We start from the raw sequence: 18,007 nt of genomic DNA on the forward strand, positions 1-18,007 counted from the left end.
AAACGTAACTGGAAATCTAGTCCTGGTCAGAAGTTATGTTTCCTAGACCTTTAATAATGTTTTGTTCTTCTCTGGATTTTACCCAATTTGTCCTCATCTTTATTGAAAAGTGGTGACAAGAACTGAATATAATACTGAGTTGAGGCTGTATCAGTGCAAAAACTTCCTAACTGTCAGGGTGGTTAAACACTGGAATAAACTGCTTAGGTAGGTTGTGGAAAATCCATCTCTGGAGATATATAAGACCAGGTTAGATAGACATTTATCAGGGATGGTCAGATGATACTGGGTCCTGCCATGAGGGCAGGGGACTGGACTCGATGACCTCTTGACGTCCCTTCCAGTTCTAGTATTCCATGAAAGTAGAGTGGAAGAATTATATCTTGTGTCTCATCATCATCATCATCATCATCATCATCATCATCATCAGGGCTCGACAAATAATGCAATCTACTCGCAGAACGCCGGACAGTGTGGTTAGCGAGCGGGGCTCGCCGCAGTTCGGCGAGCCCTGATCATCATCAACAACCATGGGCTCAGCACCTGTTGCCTCCCTCACTATTTCCTTCTGTCTTTCCCTGTCCAGTGCGGTGTGGCTTAGTTTCTATAGACTAGCTCTGTACCAGTCTACTATATCATCTACTCATTCTTTGTGGGGTCTGCCTCTCCTATTAGGACCATCCATTATGCCGAATACCAGGGTCTTAACTTTTTGCTCGTCATTCATTCTGCAGATATGCCTGAATAGCCAGGGCTCAACAATTAATGTAATCTACTCGCCCATGGCGAGTAGATTACAAGCCTGCGCAGCTGTGCAGCTGTAACTTCCATTCTATAACCTTCTTCAGTAGGTCCTCTTTCGGCTGTATTTTCCTATATAATTCCTTGTTGGTGACCTTCTGCATCCATCCTATTCTCAGGATCTTTCTATAACAACTCCTCTCAAACGCCAATATCCTTCTCTTTGAATCTGTTATCACCCATGTCTCACATCCATACAACATGCTGCTAAATACACACTTTTTCAAAACTCTCAGCTTCGTTCCTAAGCTAATCACTTTACTTTTCCAGATCTTATCTGTCACTTTCAAACTCGCTCTTGCTTTTACTATTCTAGTCGCTATTTCTTTCTTTCAATCTGGATCATACGTCATGTTGCTCCCGAAATATGTGAAATTCTCTACTTTAATCCCATCTACACTGATCTTCCTTCGTATTTCCTTATCAACAAATACCATTGTCATCGCTTTATCGATATCATAATCAGTCCATACCGCTTCCCTTCCTCATTTAGCACCTGTACCGTTCTCGCTAGCTTCTCTTCCTCGATAACTATATCATCCGTGAACCTCAAGTTAATTCTCATCGCACACACCGATATCCCTTCTATCTCTTCCTGGATCTTGTCCATTGCTCTTTCTAGGTGCATGATGAAGATACTCGGCAATATCGGATCTCCTTGTCTTGTACCTCTACTTGTTCTAAACCACTTTCCTAATTCTCTGCATGTTCTCACCACTGCTTCCGCATTATTGTTGATATCCTTCAACATCCATATCAGTCTGCTATGCACTCTGTACGACTCCAACACCATCTAAGTCACTTTCTGATCGGTACTGTCAAGTGCCTTCTGAAAATGAACGAAGCAATTGTAGATGTTCTTGTTCTTTTGCTGAGCTTTCTGCGCCATCAGTCTTAGTGCCAGTATCTGCTGTATGGTACTTCTATCTTTCCTGAATCCCACTTGCTCGTCCACTAGATGTTCTTCTATCTGCGATCTCAATCTCTCCCTCAGTATCATCAGCCTCTTGCCTAGATGACTAGTTAAGGCAATTGTTCTATAGTTCTTGCACTCCAACACACTTCCTTTCTTGTGTATTGTCACTAGCACAGCTCTTGTCCATTCCTTAGGTGCCTTCCCTTCTTTCCACAGTATATTTCCTGAATCATACTTTCTTTATCATATTTGATGATCTCTCCCGTGATCTTATCATTTCCAGGGTTCTTATTTTTCTGTAGTTGTTTCACTGCTCTTTCTACTTCCTCCTTCAAAATATCAGTCTCGCTCTCGATGCTCAGCAGTGATATCTCTTTCAATTCTTCGATCAGTCTCTCTTAGACACTTGGGTCCAACTGTGCTTTGTACAGATTAGTACAACATCTTGTCCATTGCTGCACAACCTTCTTCTTGTTCATGATCATCTTATCATTCTCGTCTTTGATTGCCATCTGCTTCGGTTGTCACTTCCTATTAATATTCCTAATCATTTTATACAGTAATTCCTCATTTAACACTATAGATATGTTTCAGAAAATGATCATGTTAAGTGAAAACGTGTTATGTGGGGTCAATTTTCCTATTGAAAATAATGGAAAAGGTGGGGGTTGCATTTCAAGCAGTGGTGTCTGTTGAGACCGGGACATAAGGTTGGGGGAGAAAGGGGACTGGGTTATAGCAGGGAGGGGAGGTGTTTGGTTCTGGGGAAGGAAAGGGGAGGATAGGGGAGGGGGCTTGCAGCGGCGGCTGCACTTCCCCAGCTGGCCAGTCGCCGGCAGCTGCGTGGGGCTTCCCCTGCCTCCTTGCAAAGCAGCGGAGGTTCCCAGCTGGCTGCGCTGCTCCCCCGCGACCTCTCCTCGCCAGACACAAGGAGGCAGGGGAAGCCCTGCGCATCTGCCGGCAACTGGCAGGCTGGTCGGGGAAATCGTGTTATTGCGGGGATGGTCGTGTTGTTCGAAAAATGTTCCCTAAAAAAAAAAAAAAATCGTGCTATTGCGAAAATGTGGTAAGCAGGCACGTGTTAAGTGAAGAATTACTGTACACCTCCCTGATCTTACACTCACCATAATACCTCTCTCTCTTCACACTGCTCCTATAACCACTTTGCCTTATCCATTCTGGCCACTTTCCTTACCTCGTTGCATTTCACTCTATATTGCTGTTCCGCCCTCTCGGAGACATCCCTTCTGATCTTCAATACTCTCTTCTTGTGGACCAACTTCAGTGTCTCCAGTGTAATCCACTTCTTATTGATCTTCTCTTCTTCCAGAACCATCTGCTCAATTGCCTCTTCTATTGCCGTAGCTATCTCTTCGACTCTCTTATCTAGGTCTTTCTCTGTGCCTGCATTCCTGATCTTCTCTTCAAGCTCTGTTCTGTATGCGTTCCCTATTTCTTCCTTGCCTCGCCTCGCCACATCTCTTTGTTTCTTAAATTGTGTCTTATACTTTCTCTTAAGTTTCATCTTGATGTTCGCAATCACTAGACTGTGATTGAGTCTATATCCGCTCCTTGGAAAGTTCAGCATTGCTGTGCTGATGTTACCGATCTTCTTCTTATCAAGATCATATCTATCATATTCTTGGACTTCCTATCATTCGATCACCATGTCCACTTTCTACAGTCCTTAGAATCTCATGTTGCAGATCACTATCTCATGCTCCATAGCAAACTCTAGTAGTTTTTTGCCTTGTTCATTTCTTTCTCCATATCCAAACCTTCCCATGACTCTGTCCCAACCTTTATCTATTCCAACATTCGCATTCCAGTCTCCTCCGATGATCAACATATGTCTGTTTGATATCTCCTCCAGCGTCTTTGTCAAATCTTTATAGAATAGCTCAATCTCTTCCTCCATGCTGTCTGACGTGGGTGCATGCACCTGAATGACCAAGATGTTGAATGGTTTTGCTTCGAATCTCACTACCATCATTTTTGCACTCACCAGTTTGTATCCTAAGTGCTCCTGTAGCTCTTTTGCTAAGAAGGAATCCGACTCTTGCCTCATGTGTTGCTTCATTCTCTGACCAAATGACTTCACACCCGCACATCTCTCCCGATGCCATCCAATGCATCTCCGCCAGTCCAAGTATATCACATTGGTATCTGTCCATCTCCTTTCGAAGCAGCTCTAACTTTGCCATTGCCTACAGTGTTTGGACATTTCACGTTCCAATTGATAATATACGTGTTGTAGTTTCCTTTCAGTAGCCAATTTATTGACCCAAACCCGATCACTCAATTGGTATCATGGACCTTGTTTATCTGAGAGACATCCGAGCTGGCATCTTTTGTCAGTTAGTCGTGCTGACATAAGAGTTCATTCGTATTGTTGTTTTACAATCAGCGCATTGACACTCATCTGACCAACCCTCTTCCTTTACCCAGGCTTGGGACTGGCATGAAACCCCTGGAGGCTTCATGGCGGAGTTATCTTGTGTCTGGATTATAACATTCCTACTAATGCATCGCAGAATGATGTTTTCTTTTTTTGCAAGTGTTACATTGTTGAATTATATTTATCTTGTGATTATATTATATTTATCTCCTTCATAGGTATTTTCCATAATTGCTCCTTCCTAACTACAGGCCATTTCTCCAGTTTGTGTAGTTGTTTATGAGGAGGGCTTCGGGAATAATATGAAAAGCCTTAATAATATCAAGATATGCCACATTTACTGCTTCCTCTCATCCAGAAGGCTTGTTACTCTGTCAAAGACAGCTAAATGGGTTTCTGGATGCATCTTCTTTTGCTATGCAGCTGCTAATGTGCCTTGCTTACCTAGGGTAGTAGTCACTCTGCCACATCACAGTATTCTTTTTTTAGCCTTGCTGAAAGATGATCCTATTGTGAAAACATGCAAAATAGCATTATGAGCATCAATTCACAACTTCTCAAGACTTTATATTTCCTTGCACACCTCTAGAGCAGGTGCAGCATTGATTCTGAAGTTCTACAAACAGTTGTAAGTTGAGTTCCAAAGCTCCCATTTCCTTCAGCAGATACTGCTTGAGAGTCACATGAAGTAGAGCACAAACAGGGATACTACTCAGATAAGTTACTTACCCTGTATAGCAGCTGGAGTTTTTTGAGATGTGAGTTTCTATGGCTGCTCTACTACCCACTGGCCTTCCCCTCTGCTTTGGAGTCTCATGTTCATACGACTTTTGCAATAGAGAAGAAACTGAGAGCAGTTTGTCTCTCAGATCTATTTGCCTTCAATATAGGCATCAGGATGGCCCAAACAAGCATTGCTGCTGGGAATAAAGTGATCAAAGGCACATTCGTACCTCAAGTGGAACACCTCTAGGGAGAAACATTTCAAATTACAGTAAAACTCCATTGGTCCGGCATCCAATGCTCCAGCACTCCTGATGGTCCAGCACCATCGGGAACCTGGTAGTGCTCCGGACAGTCAGACAATTGGAGCTGCTCTGCACCCGGCTTCCCCGATTCATCTGCTGCTGAAACTGACTGCTGACTTGGGGAAGCTGGGGGCAGAGCAGCTGGGGTGCTGCCAGGTTGGTCCCATAGCGCTGCCCCTCGGTGCTGTGGGAGCACCCTAGCTGCTCTGTCCCAGGTGTCCCCAAGAGCAGCTGAGGTGCTGCCGGGTTGGTCTCGCAGCGCTGGGGGCGGTGCTACTGGACCAACCAGGCAGCACCCCAGCTGCTCTGCCTCAGGCATCCCAGATTCAGCTGCTGCTGAAACTGACCAGCAGCGGCTGACTCGGGGACGCCTAGGGCAGAGCCGGACTATCGGAAGGGGGGGGCTATGGGGGGTCTGGGGTGGCATCCCCACCCCGGACCCCTCATAGCCCCCTCTTCCGATAGTCTGGCATATTTGATAATCTGGCACCCCCTGGATCCTAAAGGTGCTAGATTATCAGAAGTTTACTGTACCTTCTCCACCTGCTTGGCACTACTACAGGTGCTGCTTTTGTGTAGATACATCATCTGCTCGGTGGGGCAGAAGTTGACTTCCAAAACTGAAGCCACCTTGTGCTGAGGTGGAGCACAGTCTTTGTGTGTTTGTAGCTTCTAGCATAGCAATGCATGGGATTCTTGTGCCCACGCTAGTTGACGACAATTCAAAAATGGTTCTAGCCCACTAAGAAGGGGGGGGGGGGGCGAGTATGAATCAGAAGGAACACAAGCATGAGATTTTTGGAGTTTGACCCCAAAGTCCCAGAATTCTACTGGCTTCTGCTATGCATCTCAAAAGGCTCAGTGAGAAAAATCCCAGAATGCACACAGCTCCGCATCAAAGCAAAGGACCTTGGGATACTCACCTAGTATACTGTATGCTTAGTACACAACTAGCTCATGATACATATATACACACAATGATGCAAATTAAGAGGGCACAGCAGCGCCATTTGCATGCTCTTGGGGCACATCTATACTTAAGAGAATATCAGTGCTCCTGAGGTTGATCTTCTTGCATTCAGTTTCGGGGGTCTAGTATATTGAACATTGAGGGTAGCCCATACCAGCATCAAGTACTCCTCCTCTTGCTGGGTGGGTGCTGCTTAAGGTAAGCCAACTCCAGCTATATATTTTGCATAGCTGGAGTTATGTACCGTAAGCCAACCTGAGTTAGGTTTTACACACCAATTAGTGTATGTCACCTCAATGCAAACTAAGTCCCCTGTGTACACAAGCCCTATGTGCTCTCAAGTATAGAGAGTCTGTGAAGATAAGGGTCAGCCTTAGCTGTAGGGAATTATCTACTCGATTGCTATAGGCAGGATGTGTACTGAGAACTCTGCGCTCAGATTGCAGTTGTTTAGCTGTAACACTTTCCATTTTATGCTCTCTCTCTTTTTCTCTAGAGTGCTCGGTATAAATGAATGGCAGAACACAGGATTCCAGTATGATGTTATCAGCTGCTTGAATTTGCTTGATCGCTGTGATCAGCCACTGACTGTGTTAAAAGATATTAGAAGTGTTTTGGAACCAACTAGAGGCAGAGTCATTCTTGCACTAGTTTTGCCCTTTCATCCATATGTGGAAAATGGTAAGTAGACACAGACTAAAAGATGCTTGGAGAAATAGGGGAAAGTTATCTTATGTTATAGTGTTGTAAATTAATACTAATATAATTTTATATTTAACAAACTTTTAAAATATGCTGATCAGTTCCTTAATTACATGTTCAAAATTCCCAGAATTGTACATTCTGTGTATATGTAAGTAGATGGCCCCATTTGGACTGAAGCTGTTCACAGCCCTCAATTCACTACCACCAGTGAAAGACTGAGTAAATATATGGATCCGATAGCATCTAGTTCTCTTTAAGCTGCGGGTCCGCATGGCCGTGCAGCTGTTTTCTGAGCCCTGCTCAGAGGTTCAAAGCTCCTGCACAGGCAGGGAGCTCAGTTGACCGTCAGGGGCAGGGTGTCTCTAAGTAGCAGCTAAACTGAACTAGCTGCATACTTGAACTGAGCAGCTTCCAGAGCAGGTGAGCATGAGCTAAGGAGGGAATAAGTGGCTGGGGGGAATGAGTGAGTAATTAATGAATTGGCTTGGGGGGAAGTCAGAGGGGAGTTTGGCAAATCCCTGCCTGCAGAGAGAGAGAGGCAGAGGCAGAAACCCAGCAGTCTCCTCAAGCCACCTGGGCTGGGAAGGGAAGTAAGGGGCTGACTCCTCAGAGTAGGTGGGGGGACGAGAGGATGGGTGCTGGCATCTGTGCAGTGAGGTGGAGGTGGGGTCAGTTTGTTTAAGGTGTCCTGACTCACTTGCAGTCCTCTCTGTCTGTCTGGGTTGGAGGGAGGTGGGGGGAAACAGACTGCATGGGGGGGCTCTGTGTGTGTGTGTGTGTGTGTGTGTGTGTGTGTGTGTGTGTGTGTGTACACTATGAGGACATTTGAATATTTAAATTTGAAACACAGTTTACATAGGCGTTAATAGATTAAGGTAAGAAAGAAAAAGTCTTTTAACATTTTTTGGAATGTTGCACATCTCTAAAACTCTGATCTTAATGTCTTTTTTAAAATCCTGTGTTACTAATTAATACATGGTAAATTATATTGCATTAAGGACAGATCTTTGCTATGTGGTAGAGTTCTGACTCTTATGAGTTAGAAGTAGCAAGTACTAGATGTGATACTAGTTTTGTAGGATGAAATCTTATTTGTAAGCTCTTTGAATCCTGCATCTCTCTACAAACTTTTTAGCCATGTGTTAATTTGTTCTGGGGCTTCTATTCCTCAACTTGGTGATGCACACAAGGTGAAAGTTTCAAACCAGGAGAACTTTTATCTGTTTACAGAATGGATCCTAAACTTTCCCCAGAGAAACTGTATAAGACTTAGTGAATGCCTTTTAATCTTCCTTCAGTGTCAGTAAATATTGTATTAGTCACGCTCTCCTTGCAAATACTATTTCTAGTTGACTCATAGATTTGTTTAGTATCTTAAAGCTGAGCTATGTATAGGTGATATGCATTTTAGTGTGTTTATTAGCTTGAATTATTAGGATGATGATGCATATACTCCAAGGATAGTGTTAATTTTCTTCTTTATTTGATTTCATATTAAATACCATATGCATCGCTCTTTGTTAACTATCTCTCGTTTTAATTTTTTTTTCCACGCTGTACCAGTCTCACCCGACTGTACCCCCGGCCCGGCTCCTGTTACAGGGGCGGGCCGCCTTAAGCGTCACCCTTGTGTGCTTGTTGCAGGTTGTTGTGGGGTTTTTCAACCTCGGTTTCTCCCGCTATCCGCGGGGCGGGCAAAGGGGGGCCCAGGCCCGCCCCTGCTCACGGGCCCCAGCCCAGGGCCCTAAGGACGCGGAACTGTCTAGCTCCAGTCCGGCTGACGGAGCATCCCGCCGTAACGCGTCAGCCCACCAGCCTAAAAATGGCTCTGCCCTGGGTTACTTCCTTTCCCCGTCCCTGGCTGCACCAGTCTCTCCAGGGGCCCACCTTGCCTTTGGCCGACAGGCTGGCGGAGTTGCTTCACTCTGCCATCCGCAGATCGGCCCCGCTGGCCAGTCAGGACCCTCACCGAGTCCTCTGCCCCCCTCCCCCCCCCCGCTCACGGCGTTCTCTTCTTTGGCATGGCGGCGGCGTTTTTAAGCATCCCGCTGCTTACGTCCTACCTGACGTCATCCGCTTATGCGGGGGCGGGGCTACCTGTCCCCACTGCTGTTTTTCTGTCACACGGGTCTGCCTGGGCTGGCGAACCCCTCTGCGCTGTCCTGGCTCCTGCCGGCGGATCAGCCGGCCCCGCCTGACCCGGCGCGGCACAGGAGCATGCCGCGCAGCGCCGGGCGGCCTCTGGCCGGATGCTGAGGAATGCCTGCTCGGCGGGAGTCGCGGTGCGGGGTGATAGTGCTCCGTTACACCCCCCCCCCTTTAAATTAGTCGCAGCACTGTGTTCTGTGTCTTCCTCTCCTTCATACCGCCTCGAAAAAAAGTCGGCGTTTTGGTGTTTCGTGCCGGCCCTGTGGGCTACGTCAAACGCATAGGGCTGTAAAGTTAAGTACCAGCGCATTACCCGTGCGTTCGAATCTTTCATAGTCTGTAGCCATCGCAGGGGGGCGTGGTCCATTTCCATCTGGAAACGGTTACCTAAAAGATAGTAGCGCAACAGGTCAATCGCCCACTTTACAGCCAAGGCCTCCTTTTCTATTGTTGCGTACTTGTGCTCCCGTGTAAACAGTTTACGACTAACGTAAACGACAGGATGTTTGTCTGCTCCCTCCCCCTGTGATAGTACAGCCCCTATTCCGCTTTCCGAAGCGTCCGTATAGACAGTGAAGGGAAGGTTAAAGTTGGGCTGTGCTAACACCGGGGCCCAGGTCAGGCAGTCTTTTAACTTCTGGAAGGCTTCCTCTCATTCTGGGGACCATCGTACCTTCTGGGGCAGGACGGCCAGTGTTAGGTCTGTCAAGGGTGCCGCTATTGCCGCAAAATTGGGGACGAAGCGGCGATAGTAGCCCGCCAGACCCAAGAACTGGCGGACCTGTCTCTTGGGTCTGGGTGGTTGATAGCTTCGCAGCGCCTCCACTTTCTCTATCAAGGGTCGTAGCTGGCCGCGGCCGACGGTGTAGCCTAAATAGGTGACTTCCTTTTCCCCAAAGTGGCACTTCCTGGGGTTTGCCATGAGGCCTGCCTGGCGGAGCTCCTACAATATGGTATTGACGTGGTGCAGGTGGTCGGCCCAGGACTTACTGTAGATAACTATGTCATCAATGTACGCCGCGGCGTATCGGCCGTGGCTCTTTAACACTCGGTCCATAAGCCGTTGAAAGGTGGCTGCTGCTCCATGGAGACCGAATAAAATGGTACAGGTCGAAAGGAGTTGAGAAGGCCGTCTTCTCTCGCGACGTCGGTGATAAGGGGATCTGCCAGTAGCTGCGTGTCAAGTCTAGGGTGGAAAGATAGTGCGCTCCTCCCAGTCGGTCTAGCAACTCATCCACCCGAGGCATAGGGTAAGCGTCGAATCTTGAAAGTGCATTCACTTTGCGGAATTCGATGCAGAATCTCATTCACCCGTCAGGCTTCGGCACGAGGACTATGGGACTGCGCCACTCACTGTACGACTCTTCCACCACGCCCCATTGTATCATCTTCTACAACTCCTCCCTTACCGGCTCCCACATCTTCCAGGGTAGGGGCCGAACCGGGTCTTGTACCTTCTTTCGTGGTTCGGTCTCGATGTGGTGGTGGGCCAGGGTGGTGCGACCTGGTTCTTCTGTCAGCACATCGGGGAAGTGGCTCAGTAGGCCCTCCAGGTCCTTGCGTTGGTGTGGAGAAAGGTCGGCTCCCGTCTGTAAGATACCCGGGGTGGCCTGGCCCTCCTCTCCCTGGCCGAGCTCAGGGTCAGGGGGAAGGGGGTTCACAAACAAGGCCTCTCGCTCTTTCCACGTCTTTAGTAAGTTCACATGGTACCTTGGTACCTCCCGACCGTCCCGCCACTTTAACCTCGTAATCTACTTCCCCTATGCATCTCACCACTTTGAAAGGGCCCTGCCACTTAGCCACCAGTTTTGAACCCGGGGTCAGGAGTAACAGTAAGACTCGCTGCCCTGGCTCGAAAACTCTGAGGCGCGCTCCCCGGTTATAATAGTGGGCCTGGGTTTCCTGGGCACTTTCTAAGTTGGCCCTAGCCACGTCCGCTAGCGTCCGTAGCTTCTGTCTCAATCTTAGTATATACTGTACCGACCCTCTTACCCGCGTCTCTTGGTCCTCCCAACTTTCCTTGATTACATCAAGGATTCCCCACGGTTGTCGCCCATACAGTAACTCAAAAGGTGAGAACCCCGTAGAAGCCTCCCGCACCGCAAACAGTAACGCCGGTAACAGTGCGTCCCAGTCTCTAGGGTCTTGTTCTGTAAATCTCCGCAGCATTCCCTTCAGTGTCCGATTAAATCATTCAACCAGACCGTCGGTCTGTGGATGGTACATTGAAGTCTGCAAACTTTTGATTCGGAGCAGGCGGCATAGTTCCCCCATTAACCGAGATGTAAAGTTCGTACCTTGGTCAGTGAGTATTTCCTTGGGCAGTCCGACGCGGGCAAACAGCTTCACCAGTTCCGTCACTAGGGTGGAGGCGTTCGTATTTCGGAGGGGCACGGCTTCCGGGTAACGAGTGGTGTAATCCAATACGACCAAAATGTATTGATGGCCCGATCTTGATTTTTCTAGGGGCCCTACTATGTTCATAGCTATTCTGTCAAATGGTACGTCTATTATCGGGAGGGGCACAAGGGGGGCCTTGGGTATGCTGCGGGGGCCCACCCTCTGACAGTCCGGGCACGACTCATAAAAGTCTCGCACCTCGCGGTACACCCTGGGCCAATAGAAGCGTTGTAATAGTCGCTTTACTGTTTTTTTCATACCCCAGATGACCCGACCAGGGGTTGGCGTGGGCCACTTCCATAAGGCGGTGCCGGTACCGGCAGGGGACAAGGAGTTGCCACCGGGGTGTCTGCTCCTCACTCCTCCCCCCCCCCCCCATCTACCCGGTATAACCGGTCTGCGTGTACTTCAAAGTGCGGGCCCGCTGGCCCTTCCACCGCCGTCCCCTCCTCCTCGGCCTCTTCGCGCGCCGTGGCCCAGGCATGTCGCAACATGGAGTCTTCCCGTTGTTCCTGGAGAAAGTCACCGTCGTCGAGTTCAAGGGGGTTCATTGCCCCATGTCCGGATCTTTGGCCCGAGGGGCCGATGTGGCTGCGTCGCCCAGTGGTTCTCCTAGGGCCCCTAGCTGGTTCCCTGCTACCTCAGGGGCCCCCCTAGCTTGCCACTTGCCCACTGCCCTGCGGAAGCCAGTCCAGTCACGGCCCAGCAAGGCCAGGTAGGCTAGCTGGGGTGCTAGAACCACGTAGCACCAACTATCCTGATTCCCATCCTGGATCTGGACCCAAGCGGTGGTATACTGGTGCACGTCCCCATGCACACACTGCACCTGTACGGGGGGGCCCCGTGGGCCTCTCGGAGGGACTAAGTCTGCCCGCACTATAGTCTGGCTACAGCCCGAGTCCAGGAGGGCTGTCACTTGTTTGTCCCCGATCACTACTGATCGCGTTACCTTACCTTCCTCCGCGGGGGCCCCATCCCCGGCTAATGCCTGGGCGTAGGAACAATCCATGAAGGGGCAGTCCTTAATGAGGTGCCCTTCCTGCCCGCACCGAAAGCAGGGTCCCCTGGGCGCGCCGGACCTCGGAGGGTTCAGTCCGGCGTCTGGCGAGCGGCTGGCCGTCTCACGGGGTACTTCCTTGGGCGGGAGGGACCAGGCCGGCACCAATGGCCGTCGTGTCACACCTCTCCCGGCCCCCCGCCAGTCGCCTCGCTCTGGGCTCCCCTTAGCACGGGGGCTCCTCCGCGCTTCGCCTTTCCTGGGTGGGGGTGGCCGCTCCGTCCGGTTGCCTCTCTCCCACCCCTCGGCGGCTTCGTAATCGTTCATTAATTCGACCGCTTCACTTAACGTGAAGGGGTGGTGCTGACGTACCCAGCGTTGGCCACCGCTGGGTAAGATGTTGATAAACTGTTCCAGTATCACTAGCTTGGCCACTTGCTGTCCGGTGCACTGTTCGGGGTCCAGCCACCTCCAGGCGGCCTCCTTTAACCTCTGGGCTATGACCCGGGGATGTGTCTCTGAACTGTAGTGCTCGCTCCTGAACTTCTGCCGGTATGTTTCGGGCATGATACCCATCTGATCTAAAATAGCTTCTTTCAGCTTACAACAATGCAACGCGTGTCTCTTGCTCAAACTACGGTATGCCAACTGTGCCTGGCCAGTAAGATAAGGGGCCTAAATTGTGGGCCAATGAGTCTCCGGCCACCTGGCTGCGGAGGCCACCCGCTCAAACGTCGTCAAATATGCTTCGGGATTGTCAGCGACCCCCATCTTAGTCAATCTGATACTCGGGCAAGGTCCAGCCCCCTCATCCTCGTCCACGTCTTCCTCTTGGGCTGTTGCACCCATCCTCAGGGGAACCGACAGCCGGACTTGTTCCCTAAACTGCTCTGCCAGCTCCTTTATCAGCTGACGCTGTTGCTCTTGATGCTGTGCGGACACCTGCTGGATCAGCATGGTTTGCTGTTGCTGACTCTCTCTCTGAGATTCCTTCATCCATTCCAGCACCTGGGCGGGATCCATTTCCCCGCCCCTTTCCTGGAGGCGCCGCCGCGCCCGGCTCGCCTCCGATTTCGGTTTCTACTGGAAGAGAGAGACATAAATCCACTCCCCCTTGGGAGTGCTCCCCCTCTTTAGCAGAGGGGGGGACCTTCGTCAAAGTACCCACATTCTCCACCATCTGTACCAGTCTCACCCGACTGTACCCCCAGCCCGGCCCCTGTTACAGGGGCAGGCCGCCTTAAGCGTCACCCTTGTGTGCTTGTGGCAGGTCGTTGTGGGGTTTTTCAACCTCGGTTTCTCCCGCTATCCGCGGGGCGGGCAAAGGGGGGCCCGGGCCCGCCCCTGCTCACGGGCCCCAGCCCAGGGCCCTAAGGATGCGGAACCGTCTAGCTCCGGTCCGGCTGACGGGGCATCCCGCTGTAACGCGTCAGCCCACCAGCCTAAAAATGGCTCTGCCCTGGGCTACTTCCTTTCCCCGTCCCTGGCTGCACCAGTCTCTCCAGGGGCCCACCTTGCCTTTGGCCGACAGGCTGGCGGAGTTGCTTCACTCCGCCGTCCACAGATTGGCCCCGCTGGCCAGTCAGGACCCTCACTGAGTCCTCCGCCCCCCCCCCCCCCTCGCTCGCGGCGTTCTCTTCTTTGGCATGGCGGCGGCGTTTTTAAGCATCCCGCTGCTTACGTCCTACCTGACATCATCCGCTTAGGCGGGGGCGGGGCTACCCGTCCCCGCCGCCGTTTTTCTGTCACACGGGTCTGCCTGGGCAGGCGAACCCCTCTGCGCTGTCCCGGCTCCTGCCGATGCGCCACGGGCTCCTCGCCGGCGGATCGGCCGGCCCCGCCAGACCCGGCGCAGCACAGGAGCATGCCGTGCAGCGCCGGGCAGCCTCTGGCCAGATGCCAAGCAACGCCTGCTCGGCAGGAGTCACGGTGCGGGGCGATATTGCCCCGTCACACACGCATATGGACTGTTACAAACAAAACATATATAAAATTATATACAGTAAAACTCCAATTGTCCAGCATCCAGTGGTCTGGCACTCCCAATAGTCCGGCACCAACTGAAACCCAGAAGTGCTCCGGCCAGCCGGACAATTGGAGCTGCTATGAGCCCCATGGGCACTTGCAGCTGGGAAAGAGAAGGGGAGAAGAAGGGAAGGAGATTATACTTCTGTGACGGGTCTGCCGGAACCCGCACTGCAACTGGCCAGGGGGTAGGGGTGGGAGGGGAACAGTGCGGCGAGGAGCAAACCCCCCGCAAAATGGCTGAGGAAGCCCCGCGCCACTGCTGCGAGTTTCCAGGAGGGGAGCGGGCTCCCCAACCCCCAGACTGCAGTAGTTATCGCCGAGCGGGGGGGTGAGGGGCGGTGCTGCGGGATCCACCCGGCAGCACCCCAGCTGCTCTGCTCAGCACCGTTTCCCCAAGTCCACCACTGCCACTGCTGAAACTGACGAGCAGCGGACTTGGGGAAGCTGCAGAGCAGAGCAGTGGGGGTGCTGCTAGGTTGGTCCTGCAGCGCCGTCCCTCACCCCTCTGCTCGGTGATAACTACTGCAGTCTGGGGGTGGGGAGCCCGCTCCCCTCCCAGAAACTCTTGGCGGCAGCGCGGGGCTTCCCCCGCCTTCCTGCAAAACGGTGGAGGGTTCGCTCCTCGCCGCGCTATTCCCCGCCCACCCCCCGGACGCAGTGCGGGTCTCGGCAGACCCATCACAGCCCCCCTCTGGAGTACCTCCCGATACTCCAGTATATCTGATAATCCAGCACCACCTAGGTCCCAAAGGTGCCAGATTATCGGAAGTCTACTGTATATTGGTGGTGCACATCCACACACTATCTCAATATTGCTGTTGCACATAAGAAAATTCAACCCACCTAAGGATAGAAAATGTTAGAGGGAACATTGGTGGGCAACCTATGGCCCATGGGCTGCATGCATCCCACCAGGACTCCATCTGCGGCCCACAGACTCCAGGCCCTAGCTAGCCCCCTCCTTCACATGCCTCCACTCTCCCAAAGCTGGAGTGCTGTGAGTAGCTGATTGGCACCATTACAGTTCTTGGGGGCAGGGGGAGGAGAGTGGGGACGGAGTGTAAATCAGGCAATTCGTGGGCTCTGAATGTGCTGGTAAGGATGGGGAGGAGCCGGTAAGTGCGGGGCTTTGATGCCCTGAAGCGTGAGAGGCACATGGTGAGAAGACAGATGGAGACCATAGGCCAGGGCTGCTGAAGCCTGCTGGGATGAAGGGGGGCCACTCATGTGGCCTATCCAGCATTCCTGGTTGTCCCTCCCTGCCCTGTCATAATTGAGCTCTGTTGAAAAAATGGGGAAAGACTATTCCAGACAAGGGATCTCCACTGAATTCATAGTACAAGCAACCTTAAGCATCCAGATCTACGTACTGCGAACAAGAACATCTTAACTGATCTTGCTGTGCAGTAGTGCATAGGATAAGATGTAACTTGGCTAGCTGGGATCAAACTGTTTGCAGTGCTATACTTCAGTGTCAGTGGTTTGATTTGCATCTAGAAATGCATGGGAGAAGTATTAATTAAAGTTGAATTAACAATGTATATAAATTCCTGCTTATGTTTTGTTTTACTCTGCATTAAAAGATCCAATTAACTTTATCCTCTTATCTGAGTCTTGGAGAAGTACCTCAGATGCTTTTCAAATATATCTGGTTTCTCCCTCAAGGAATATGAGCTTTATGGCCTAAATCTTAAAAACAAACTAGTCACCTTTAATGTGCCTCAGTTCTGGGATCTGTTTTTTTTTCCAGTTTGTGGCTGTACTACACTTTTAAAAATCAGGCCCCTTATAGGAGTACCAATCTGGGCACTGAAATTACTAGTCACTTTTTAAAATAAGGCTAATTTATTAGAGAAATCTATGGTAAAATACTATGGAAGTGGAAGCTTAACTGTTCCTGGATCATCCTAAAGACCATTAGTGGATCAAAATTGGCCCTTTTCACGATTGTAGAGTCCTGTCATAATTTGGATGACGGACTCTTATGGTGTATCTGAAGTGTTCAGAGTGCAAAAGTTCAAACAAGAAAAAGATTTTATTTCATCATGTTAATACAAAACTCAAGTAGAAATGTTAGTCTTGAGAGGAAATTTCCTTTGCTATATTTTCAAAACCAAAATTTAATTAACATAATTTCACATGTATCTTACAAAGCAATATTTAGGCCTATAAAGTTTTTAAGATGTGATTTTTAAAATTGTGATTTTTTTTTAAATTATTTTTATTTGGGTAGAGAAGGTGTCTTTTGGGCTGGGTTTTTTTTTAATTAACATATACAATGTTTCAAACATATCTGTATACAATTCCTTATGACGTTTCTTCTTCTCCTAAATGTTCTGTAAGGTTCCAGGTAGTAGTAAAACACAGTTATGTCTGTATATCAGTGTCTTTATAGTCTGTTAAACAATATAAGCAAAATCTGTGATATGTAGTGATTGTATATTACAGTAAAACTCCAATTGTTCGGCATCCAGTGGTCCGGCACTCCCGATAGTCCGGCACCAACTGGAACCTGGAAGTGCTCCAGCCAGCCCGACAATTGGAGCTGCTCTGCCCCCAGCTTCCCCAAGTCCGCCGCTGGTCAGTTTCAGCAGCGGCTGACTTGGTGCTACCAGGTTGGTCCCGCAGTGCCGCTCAGGTGAGGGGCGGCGTTGCGGGACCAACCCGGCAGCATCCCAGCTGCTCTGCCCCCGGCTTCCTCAAGTCCGCTGCTGCTGAAACTGACCAGCGGCTGACTTGGGGAAGCTGGGGGCAGAGCAGCTGGGGTGCTGCTGGGTTGGTCCTGCAGTGCTGCCCTCACACACGCTGCACAGTTCCCCGCTGACCCCACCCCAGGCCCCTCATAGCCCCCCTTCCAGTACTCCGGCATATCTGATAATCCAGCATCCCCTGGGTCCTAAAGGTGCTGGATTATCGGAAGTTTACTGTATCTTGTTTCTTGTAACCTTCTATACACTTCAAGTTCAGTTTCTCTTTTTGCAATCACTGATCCATCCAGGACTTGTGGATGTATTTCCTTCGGAGTCCTGCATCATGTTAGGTAACAATATGAAAAAAAATTAATGCAACTTTCTAGCACAGCGGGTGGTGGAGGACAATCTAAGGAAAATCTTTTACTTCTACATGGTTCAATCCTCTAGAACAGTGTTTCACAAAGTGGTTTGCAAAACCACTTTGAGAAACCTATTATTTGGCTGATCCAGCATGTTTACTTACCGGTACCACAGCCATGAAGCCTTGCGGCTCCTGTTGGCTTCCCACTGCTCCCCTTGGCTGCAAACAGCAAAACCGAGCCAATAGAAACCATAAGGCTCCAGAGCCATAGCGCCGGTAAGTAAACACGCCGGAGTGCCCAGGTAACAGATTTCTCAAAGTGATTTTGTGGCCCACTTTGAGGAAAAACTAGTATCTAGTGGAAGGGAGAATTGGCTATTGGACTAATATGTCACTAGGGGTATGTCTAGACTACATGCCTCCTTCGACGGAGGCATGTAGATTAGCCAGATCGGAAGAGGGAAATGAAGCCGCGATTAAAATAATCGCGGCTTCATTTAAATTTAAATGGCTGCCCCAATCTGCCGATCAGCTGTTTGTCAGCAGATCGGGGCAGTCTGGA

The 18,007-nt window shown here is 50.1% G+C and overlaps 1 protein-coding gene across 4 annotated transcripts in view; it reads left to right on the forward strand.

The window, feature by feature from the left end:
* Positions 1–18,007, forward strand: part of METTL9 (methyltransferase 9, His-X-His N1(pi)-histidine) — a 50,510-nt gene that overhangs the window by 14,921 nt on the left and 17,582 nt on the right. For all 4 annotated transcript variants that reach the window (XM_014580763.4, XM_006112804.5, XM_075899483.2 and 1 more), the window contains exon 4: positions 6,610–6,794. In XM_014580763.4, coding sequence (XP_014436249.2) covers positions 6,610–6,794 — 185 coding nt within the window. The remainder of the gene's footprint in view (positions 1–6,609; positions 6,795–18,007) is intronic.

This window comes from Pelodiscus sinensis, chromosome 15 (genome assembly GCF_052426305.1).
Source record: "Pelodiscus sinensis isolate ZL-2025 chromosome 15, ASM5242630v1, whole genome shotgun sequence".
Classification (NCBI taxonomy): domain Eukaryota; kingdom Metazoa; phylum Chordata; order Testudines; family Trionychidae; genus Pelodiscus; species Pelodiscus sinensis.